The 10,774-nt window shown below is 47.4% G+C and overlaps 1 protein-coding gene across 39 annotated transcripts in view; it reads left to right on the top strand.

Annotated features, from left to right (window-relative positions):
• Nucleotides 1-10,774, top strand: part of clasp2 (cytoplasmic linker associated protein 2) — a 99,359-nt gene that overhangs the window by 78,098 nt on the left and 10,487 nt on the right. For all 39 annotated transcript variants that reach the window (XM_071368452.1, XM_071368449.1, XM_071368473.1 and 36 more), the window contains 6 exons: nucleotides 2,740-2,903; nucleotides 6,970-7,048; nucleotides 8,944-9,087; nucleotides 9,188-9,331; nucleotides 9,948-10,054; nucleotides 10,177-10,318. In XM_071368452.1, the coding sequence (XP_071224553.1) occupies nucleotides 2,740-2,903; nucleotides 6,970-7,048; nucleotides 8,944-9,087; nucleotides 9,188-9,331; nucleotides 9,948-10,054; nucleotides 10,177-10,318 (780 nt within the window). The remainder of the gene's footprint in view (nucleotides 1-2,739; nucleotides 2,904-6,969; nucleotides 7,049-8,943; nucleotides 9,088-9,187; nucleotides 9,332-9,947; nucleotides 10,055-10,176; nucleotides 10,319-10,774) is intronic.

Genomic DNA, 10,774 nt, shown 5'->3' with positions numbered 1-10,774 from the left:
CAGCTAGGGGGAGTGAGGCCTAAGAGGGTTTAATAAATAAGCATCAACCAGTGGTTCTTGCGACGGGTATACAGAGATGACCAGTTTACAGAGGAGTATAGAGTGCAGTGATGTGTCCTATAAGGAGCATTGGTGGCAAATCTGATGGCCGAATGGTAAAGAACATCTAGCCGCTCGAGAGCACCTTTACCTGCCGATCTATAAATGATGTCTCCGTAATCTAGCATGGGTAGGATGGTCATCTGAATCAGGGTTCATTTGGCAGCTGAGGGTGAAAGAGGAGCGATTACGATAGAGGAAACCTAGTCTAGATTTAACTTTGGCCTGCAGCTTTGATATATGCTGAGAGAAGGACAGTGTACCGTCTAGCCATACTCCCAAGTAATTGTATGAGGTGACTACCTCCAGCCCTAAACCCTCAGAGGTCGTAATCACACCTGTGGGGAGAGGGGCATTCTTCTTACCAAACCACATGACCTTTGTTTTGGAGGTGTTCAGAACAAGGTTAAGGGCAGAGAAAGCTTATTGGACACTAAGAAAACTTTGTAGAGCGTTTAACACAAAATCCCGGGAGGGGCCAGCTGAGTATAAGACTGTATCATCTGCATATAAATGGATGTGAGAGCTTCCTACTGCCTGAGCTATGTTGATGTAAATTGAGAAGAACGTGGGGCCTAGGATTGAGCCTTAGGGTGCTCCGTTGGTGACAGGCAGTGGCTGAGACAGCAGATTTTCTGACTTTATACACTGCACTCTTTGAGAGGAGGTAGTTAGCAAACCAGGCCAATGACCCCCTCAGAGACACCAATACTCCTTAGCCGGCCCACAAGAATGGAATGGTCTACCGTATCAAAAGCTTTGGCCAAGTCAATAAAAATAGCAGCACAACATTGCTTAGAATCAAGGGCAATAGTGACATCATTGAGGGCCTTTAAGGTTGCAGTGACACATCCATAACCTGAGTGGAAACCAGACTGCAAACCAGAGAGAATACTATAGACATCAAGAAAGCCAGTCAGTTGATTATTGACAAGTTTTTCCAACACTTTTGATAAACAGGGCAAAATAGAAATATGCCTATAACATTTAGGATCAGCTTGATCTCCCCCTTTTAAATAAAGGACGAACCTTACGAACGAAAGAATAAAGAGTCTAAACCATCTGACCCAGAGGGTTTTTTGGGGTCAAGTTTCAGGAGCTCCTTTAGCACCTAGGACTCAGTGACCACCTGCAGGGAGAAATGTTTTAACGGGGCAGGGGAAAAAGAGGGAGAAGCATCGAGGATAGTCGCATTAGAAGGGGTAGGAGATGAGGAAATTTTGGACGGGCAAGGAGGCATGGCTGAGTCAAATAGGAATCCTGACCTAATGAAGTGGTGATTAAAGAGCTCAGCCATGTGCTCCTTGTCAGTAACAACCACATCATCAACATTAAGCTGTGAGGAGGAGGGTTTATTCACCAGGTGTTTAACCGTTATTTCTTGGGGTTAGACCCACAGAGAGAACTGTTCCTTAAAGTAACTAACTTTGGCCTTCTGGATAGCCTGAGTGTGTGTGCCGAGCCTTTTTCCAAATGCAATTCTTGAGATGGAGTAACTCTGCAAGAGCACGGTCGAACCAGGGGCTGAACCTGTTTTTAATCCCAATTTTCTTTATGGGGGCGTGTTTGTTAACAATACCACTGAAAATATAAAAAAATGACATTGGCATTGGCCTACGTCTCGTCTTGCACCGCACAGAATATCAGATCTTAACAACGATTGGAGAAGTGTTTAACATCACCAGTACCACATCCGTTTAATATATAGGCCTGTCTTTTCATAAGCGCAACGTGACTGCAAGAGACCGGTTGGAATGTCTGACTGAAATACCCGCCAAATCAAACATTTGTGGTGATTGAATTTGTTGATAAAATACGGGACATGATTGTTTGGTTGAGGGACAAAGGGCCAAAATGCGGTTCTGTCCCGCACAATCTGGGACATGTGGTCACCCTAGTGTGTGTGTGTGTGTGTGTGTGTGTGTGTGTGTGTGCTTCCCAGGATGCTAACTGTTGTATGTTTCTCTCTCCTTCATGCCTCTCCTCTGGAACTCTCTGTAGAGAGTAAGTCTAGACAACGTTTATTTTACGTTCAATTAACGTTTGATTAACGCTTGTGTGGTTGTGACACTAACCTGGTACTCTGATTGGAGACTAATCTTGAATTCATTGATTAATCTGGCAAGTGGTAATCTGACTGGGTGGCTAATTTAATGGTTTCCAAGGCAACCACAGACTCACTCACTAACCGACCCGGTGATGTCACAGCTCACTGCTGTGACATCACTATGACATGACGCCCTGTGATTGGTGTCTGAGTCCCTGCTGTTTTGCAGGTGACAGCCAATCAGCATGTGTGTTTAGTGAATACTGAATATTGATTGTGTATTGGTAAAACATAATTCTGCTTGCTGCACGCTGATTAGAGTGAGTGGTTGATTGGTTAATTGATAAGTGAATGGAGTTGCTTCCCTCAGCCTATCTCATAGTATCCATAGTACATGTGTGTCTCACTCATGTTTGTGTGCATGAACATGTTCCTCTGTCTCTTCTAAGTGTGTGTGTGTGTGTGTGTGTGTGTGTGTGTGTGTGTGTGTGTGTGTGTGTGTGTGTGTGTGTGTGTGTGTGTGTGTGTGTGTGTGTGTGTGTGTGTGTTTGTTTATACAATATGTCTAACCCATGTCCCCTGTCTCTCCCAAGGTGTTCAGTATGTTCTTAGAGACCCTAGTGGATTTTGTCCTGGTCCATAGAGAAGACCTGCAGGACTGGCTGTTCGTCCTGCTCACCCAGCTGCTGAAGAAGATGGGAGCTGACCTACTGGGATCAGTACAGGCCAAGGTCCAGAGAGCACTGGACATCACACGGTCAGTGGGTGTGTGTGTGTGTATTTGTAAAGTTTGTGTGTGCGTATATCTTACATGTGTGTGTGTGTGTGTGTGTGTGTGTCTGTAATATGTGTGTATATAAACTCAGCAAAAAAATGTCCTCTCACTCTCAACTGCGTTTATTTTCAGCAAACTTAACATATGTAAATATTTGTATGAACATAACAAGATTCAACAACTGAGACATAAACTGAACAAGTTCCACAGACATGTGACTAATAGAAATGGAATAATGTGTCCCTGAACAAAGGGGGGGTCAAAAGTAACAGTCAGTATCTGGTGTGGCCACCAGCTGCATTAAGTACTGCAGTGCATCTCCTCCCCATGGACTGCACTCCGAAATTGGAGCAGCAGCACGACCAGGTGGACTGGGGACAGCAAAGAGTCATCAGGCCAGGTAGTCCTGAGGCATGGTCCTAGGGCTATGGTCCTCCGAGAGAAAAAAATACAATTATTAAATTCACACAGGACACCGGATAAGACAGGAGAAATACTCCAGATATAACAGACTGACCCTAGCCCCCCGACACAAACTATTACAGCATAAACACTGGAGGCTGAGACAGGAGGGGTTAGGAGACACTGTGGCCCCGTCCGACGATATCCCCGGACAGGGCCAAACAGGCAGGATATAACCCCACCCACTTTGCCAAAGCACAGCCCCCACACCACTAGAGGGATAACTCCAACCACCAACTTACCATCCTGAGACCAGGCCGAGTATAGCCCACAATGATCTCTCCCACGCCACAACCCAAGGGGGGGTGCCAACCCGGACAGGAAGATCACGTCAGTGACTCAACCCACTCAAGTGACGCACCCCTCCTAGGGACGGCATGAAAGAGCACCAGTAAGCCAGTGACTCAGCCCCTGTAATAGGGTTAGAGGCAGAGAATCCCAGTGGAGAGAGGGGAACCCGCCAGGCAGAGACAGCAAGGGCGGTTCGTTGCTCCAGAGCCTTTCCATTCACCTTCACACTCCTGGGCCAGACTACACTCAATCATAGGACCTACTGAAGAGACGAGTCTTCAATAAAGACTTAAATGTCGAGACCGAGTCTGTGTCTCTCACATGGATAGGCAGACCATTCCATAAAAATTGAGCTCTATAGGAGAAAGCCCTGCCTCCAGCTATTTGCTTAGAGATTCTATGGACAGTAAGGAGGCCTGCGTCTTGTGTAGGTATGTACGGCAGGACCAAATCGGAAAGATAGGTAGGAGCAAGCCCATGTAATGCTTTGTAGGTTAGCAGTAAAACCTTGAAATCAGCCCTTGCCTTAACAGGAAGCCAGTGTAGAGAGGCTAGCACTTGAGTAATATGATAATTTTTTGGGGGTTCTAGTCAAGATTCTAGCAGCCGTGTTTAGCACTAACTGAAGTTTATTTTTTGCTTTATCCGGGTAGCCGGAAAGTAGAGCATTGCAGTAATCTAACCTAGAAATGACAAAAGCATGGATACAAAAGCATGGATACACGCAGATACATCTGCATCATTTTTGGACAGAAGGTTTCTGATTTTTGCAATGTTACGTAGCTGGAAAAAAGCTGTCCTTGAAACAGTCTTGATATGTTCATTAAAAGAGAGATCAGGGTCCAGAGTAACGCCGAGGTCCTTTTATTTGAGACGACTGTACAACCATCAATATAACGTGTGTGTCTGTAATGTGTATATATAACGTGTGTATATAACATGTGTGTCTGTAATGTGTATATATAACGTGTGTGTGTGTCTGTAATATGTGTACAGTGGCAAGGAAAAGTATGTGAACCCTTTGGAATTACCTGAATTTTTGCATAAATTTGTCATAATTTATCATCCCAAGAATATTGCTGAACTGAAACCGTTTTGTAAAGAGGGATGGTCCAAAATTCCTCCCGTTGTGCAGGTCTGATCCGCAACTACAGAACACGTTTGGTTGAGGTTATTGCTGCCAAAGGAGGGTCAACCAGTTATTAAATCCAAGAGTTACCATTTTTCAGACCTGCACTGTGAATGTTTACACAGTGTGTTCAATAAAGACTTGAAAACATGTAATTGTTTGTGTATTATTAGTTTAAGCAGACTGTGTTTGTCTATTGTTGTGACCTAGATGAAGAGCAGATCAAATTTTATGAACAATTTATGCAGAAATCCAGGTAATTCCAAAGGGTTCACCTACTTTTTCTTGCAACTGTATATATAACGTGTGTGTAATGTGTGTGTCTGTAATGTGTGTATATATAACGTATGTGTGTGTCTGTAATGTGTGTGTATATATATAACGTGTGTGTCTGTAATGTGTGTGTATATATAACGTGTGTGTGTCTGTAACGTGTGTGTGTGTGTGTGTGTCTGTAATGTGTGTGTGTGTGTGTATATATAACGTATGTGTGTGTATATATAATGTGAGTGTGTGTGTGTGGATATACACTGCTCAAAAAAATAAAGGGAACACTTAAACAACACAATGTAACTCCAAGTCAATCACACTTCTGTGAAATCAAACTGTCCACTTAGGAAGCAACACTGATTGACAATAAATTTCACATGCTGTTGTGCAAATGGAATAGACAAAAGGTGGAAATTATAGGCAATTAGCAAGACACCCCCAAAAAAGGAGTGATTCTGCAGGTGGTGACCACAGACCACTTCTCAGTTCCTATGCTTCCTGGCTGATGTTTTGGTCACTTTTGAATGCTGGCGGTGCTCTCACTCTAGTGGTAGCATGAGACGGAGTCTACAACCCACACAAGTGGCTCAGGTAGTGCAGTTCATCCAGGATGGCACATCAATGCGAGCTGTGGCAAAAAGGTTTGCTGTGTCTGTCAGCGTAGTGTCCAGAGCATGGAGGCGCTACCAGGAGACAGGCCAGTACATCAGGAGACGTGGAGGAGGCCGTAGGAGGGCAACAACCCAGCAGCAGGACCGCTACCTCCGCCTTTGTGCAAGGAGGTGCACTGCCAGAGCCCTGCAAAATGACCTCCAGCAGGCCACAAATGTGCATGTGTCTGCTCAAACGGTCAGAAACAGACTCCATGAGGGTGGTATGAGGGCCCGACGTCCACAGGTGGGGGTTGTGCTTACAGCCCAGCACCGTGCAGGACGTTTGGCATTTGCCAGAGAACACCAAGATTGGCAAATTCGCCACTGGCGCCCTGTGCTCTTCACAGATGAAAGCAGGTTCACACTGAGCACATGAGCACATGTGACAGACGTGACAGAGTCTGGAGACGCCGTGGAGAATGTTCTGCTGCCTGCAACATCCTCCAGCATGACCGGTTTGGCGGTGGGTCAGTCATGGTGTGGGGTGGCATTTCTTTGTGGGGCCGCACAGCCCTCCATGTGCTCGCCAGAGGTAGCCTGACTGCCATTAGGTACCGAGATGAGATGCTCAGACCCCTTGTGAGACCATATGCTGACATATGCACATTTGTGGCCTGCTGGAGGTCATTTTGCAGGGCTCTGGCAGTGCACCTCCTTGCACAAAGGCGGAGGTAGCGGTCCTGCTGCTGGGTTGTTGCCCTCCTACGGCCTCCTCCACGTCTCCTGATGTACTGGCCTGTCTCCTGGTAGCGCCTCCATGCTCTGGACACTACGCTGACAGACACAGCAAACCTTTTTGCCACAGCTCGCATTGATGTGCCATCCTGGATGAACTGCACTACCTGAGCCACTTGTGTGGGTTGTAGACTCCGTCTCATGCTACCACTAGAGTGAGAGCACCGCCAGCAATCAAAAGTGACCAAAACATCAGCCAGGAAGCATAGGAACTGAGAAGTGGTCTGTGGTCACCACCTGCAGAATCACTCCTTTTTTGGGGGTGTCTTGCTAATTGCCTATAATTTCCACCTTTTGTCTATTCCATTTGCACAACAGCATGTGAAATTTATTGTCAATCAGTGTTGCTTCCTAAGTGGACAGTTTGATTTCATAGAAGTGTGATTGACTTGGAGTTACATTGTGTTGTTTAAGTGTTCCCTTTATTTTTTTGAGCAGTGTATAAATAAATAAAACGTGTCTGTAAAATGTGTATATATAACACGCATGCATAATATCTCCCCTACAGAGAGTCTTTCCCCAACGACCTCCAGTTCACTATCCTCATGAGGTTCACTGTGGACCAGACTCAGACACCAAACCTCAAGGTACACGTCTGTCTGTCTGTCTGTCTGTCTGTCTGTCTGTCTGTCTGTCTGTCTGTCTAGGGGGGTAGATGTTTTGTGTCTGTGTGTATGTATGAAGAAAGAGATGGACGGAGTGAGAAGAGGAAGGGAGAGTAAAGGGATGTAGGGAGGGTTGAAAGGCAGGGACAGCATCTCCGTCGCCAGACTCACCTACTGTCTCAGCAACCACGGTAACTATTGTATCAGCAACCATGGTAACCACTTTTCTGATATCACGGCTGTTTAACACTGGCTCCGCTCCCTACCCACCCGATCCCTGGACTCTGATTGGATAGCGACTGATATGCCTCCAATTAAACCCGCCAACCACTGGCTTTGCTCTCTGCAGTCTGAGCCCGCCTCACCTCCCCTTCCTCGTTGCCTCTCTCTATCCTCTCCCCTCCCTTTCCTCCATCTTCTCCTCCCTCCTCTCACTTTGTATTTCCCTTTATACACTTGTTCACTCCGTCCCTCCCTTTCCTCTCCCCTTCCCCCTCCCCACCCCCCTCCTTCACTTTCATTACCTCACCTTCCTCAATCTTTTTCTCCCTCCTTCACTCTTCACCTCACCTTCCCTTGCTATGCTTTTCCTTCTCTCATTTTCTTATGTAATTTTCACTCCTCTCATCCCTGTCCCAGTGTGTGTCCATCTGTCTCTGTCTTGCCTCCTCTCTCCCTCCACTACATCCTCTTCCTCCCTCCCCATCTCCCCTACATCTTCTTCCTCACTCCCCTTCCTCCCCTCACCTACCTTCTCCTCTAACCTCTCCTCTCTCTCCCCCTACCTTTCTCCCACTTCCCCCCTTCCTCCCTCTCCCTCTCCGTCCCTCCCCCTCCCTCTCTCTCTAAGCCTGTGGGGAGGAGGGGAACGTGTTGTGGGCGGCGCAACATTAAATTGATTCCCCCTGCTTCAAGAACCATGAGGCGCGATGTTAAATTGCTCCCCCCCACGAGAGCCCCCAGGGGGCACCACGCCTGCTGCTCTCTGAACGAGCAGGTCTCAGCCTGGAACCAATCTTCCCAGGTCAGTGCGCTCAGGGGGGAGCATTTTTATGACGCGCACACTGAGGAGGAGGCGGTCAGTCGATGAAGTGTTTTGAATAGAGGAAGAGTGAAACTGAGAGATGGAGAGGGACTTTTTTTAAAGGAATGAAAATATTGTAAAAGAGAAACTAATGTGAGAATGAAGAACGAATGTAAATGGTGGCTCTTTTTCCTTTAGTTTTCATGTGTCTTTATTGGTTTCTCCCCCCTCCCCCCCTCTGTCTCCATCCATGATAGCTGCCTGACTACAACTGTGAAGGAGACTAGCATCTTACTGCACCTTCTTTGTTGTTGCGGATGTTTACTTTGTGTTGCAGAGTAGGCTCTAAATGAACTGGGCTCTAAATATAACTAGTTTCAGCTCAGAGTTAGGAAACTCCTGGGATGATCCATGAACCACACAGACAGAAAATGTGTGTATGAGTGGCTTGTCTAACGTTTTATACTATGAATGTGTGTGTGTGTATGAGTGGCTTGTCTAACCATTTATACTATGAATGTGTGTGTGTGTGTATGAGTGGCTTGTCTAACCATTTATACTATGAATGTGTGTGTGTATGAGTGGCTTGTCTAACGTTTTATACTATGAATGTGTGTGTGTATGAGTGGCTTGTCTAACGTTTTATACTATGAATGTGTGTGTGTGTGTATGAGTGGCTTGTCTAACCATTTATACTATGAATGTGTGTGTGTGTGTATGAGTGGCTTGTCTAACCATTTATACTATGAATGTGTGTGTGTGTATGAGTGGCTTGTCTAACCATTTATACTATGAATGTGTGTGTGTGTGTGTGTGTGTGTGTGTGTGTGTGTGTGTGTGTGTGTGTGTCCAGGTGAAGGTGGCTGTTCTGAAGTACATTGAGACCTTGGCCCTGCAGATGGAGCCTCAGGACTTTGTGAACTCCAGTGAGACGCGCCTGGCTGTGTCTCGCATCATCACCTGGACCACAGAGCCCAAGAGCTCCGACGTCAGGAAGGTACTGCACAGACATTTCTGTATGCTGCAATTTGTTGATTATTGGTTGACGCGAACTTTGATTGGTTTCTGGTGTGTGTCTGTCTGTGTGTGTGTTCCAGGCTGCCCAGTCGGTGTTGATCTCGTTGTTCCAGTTGAACACCCCAGAGTTCACCATGCTGCTGGCAGCTCTGCCCAAGACCTTCCAGGATGGCGCCACCAAACTGCTACAGAACCACCTGAGGAACACAGGCAATGCTGCACAGGTAACGACACCTGGCCTTGGCTGTACCCCTCCCAGCAGGTAACGACACCTGGCCTTGGCTGTACCCCTCCCAGCAGGTAACGACACCTGGCCTTGGCTGTACCCCTCCCAGCAGGTAACGACACCTGGCCTTGGCTGTACCCCTCCCAGCAGGTAACGACACCTGGCCTTGGCTGTACCCCTCCCAGCAGGTAACGACACCTGGCCTTGGCTGTACCCCTCCCAGCAGGTAACGACACCTGGCCTTGGCTGTACCCCTCCCAGCAGGTAACGACACCTGGCCTTGGCTGTACCCCTCCCAGCAGGTAACGACACCTGGCCTTGGCTGTACCCCTCCCAGCAGGTAACGACACCTGGCCTTGGCTGTACCCCTCCCAGCAGGTAACGACACCTGGCCTTGGCTGTACCCCTCCCAGCAGGTAACGACACCTGGCCTTGGCTGTACCCCTCCCAGCAGGTAACGACACCTGGCCCTGGCTGTACCCCTCCCAGCAGGTAACGACACCTGGCCTTGGCTGTACCCCTCCCAGCCTGGCCTGATGAAGGATCTTAGGAGTTGGGAAACTAAAAGGTCCTAGCATGTACTTGATCCTATTATGTGTTACTCTCTCCCCCAGGCCCCGACAGGAAGCCCTCTGACACGCCACACCCCCCGCTCTCCTGCCAGCTGGTCCAGCCCCCTCACCTCTCCTACCAACACATCACAGAACACATCCTCACCCAGGTAACATACACACACCTCCCAATGTACACGTACACCCAGGTTACACACACAGACCTCAGAACACACTCATATAATGTTGACCTATTGTGATGGTAATATGACTGATGTGTTGTTGTGTGCAGTGCATTTGACTACGACACAGAGAACATGAACTCAGAGGACATCTACAGTAGTCTGAGAGGAGTGACGGAGGCCATCCAGAACTTCTCCGTCCGCAGCCAGGAAGACATGAATGAACCGGTCAGACGGAGGGAAGGAGAGGAGGTGGGGAGAGAGAGAGAGAGAGAGTGTGTGTGTGTGTGTGTGTGTGTGTGTGTGTGTGTGTGTGTGTGTGTGTGTGTGTGTGTGTGTGTGTGTGTGTGTGTGTGTGTGTGTGTGTGTGTGTGTGTGTGTGTGTGTGTGAGACACTGAACCCCATAACCTTCTGACCCCAACTGTTATCGCACTGTCTGGTATCGAAGCATCTCATCCCTACCTTTCTAACAAAGTGGATTTCACTGGAAATAGCTTTTTTATCTGGTGGGTGTAAGCTAATATCAGGGAAAAAATAACACTTTCAGTATTTCTACAGGTTAAAATACACTACATGACCAAAAGTATGTGGACACCTGCTTGTCGAACATCTCATTCCAAAATCATGGGCATTAATATGGAGTTGGTCCCCCGTTTGCTGCTATCACAACCTCCACTCTTCTGGGAAGGCTTACCACTAGATGTTGG

This window comes from Salvelinus alpinus, chromosome 26 (genome assembly GCF_045679555.1).
Source record: "Salvelinus alpinus chromosome 26, SLU_Salpinus.1, whole genome shotgun sequence".
NCBI classification, from domain to species: Eukaryota; Metazoa; Chordata; class Actinopteri; order Salmoniformes; family Salmonidae; genus Salvelinus; species Salvelinus alpinus.
The sequence above is the reverse complement of the archived record's forward strand: the minus strand, read 5'-3'. Positions and strand labels throughout refer to the sequence as shown.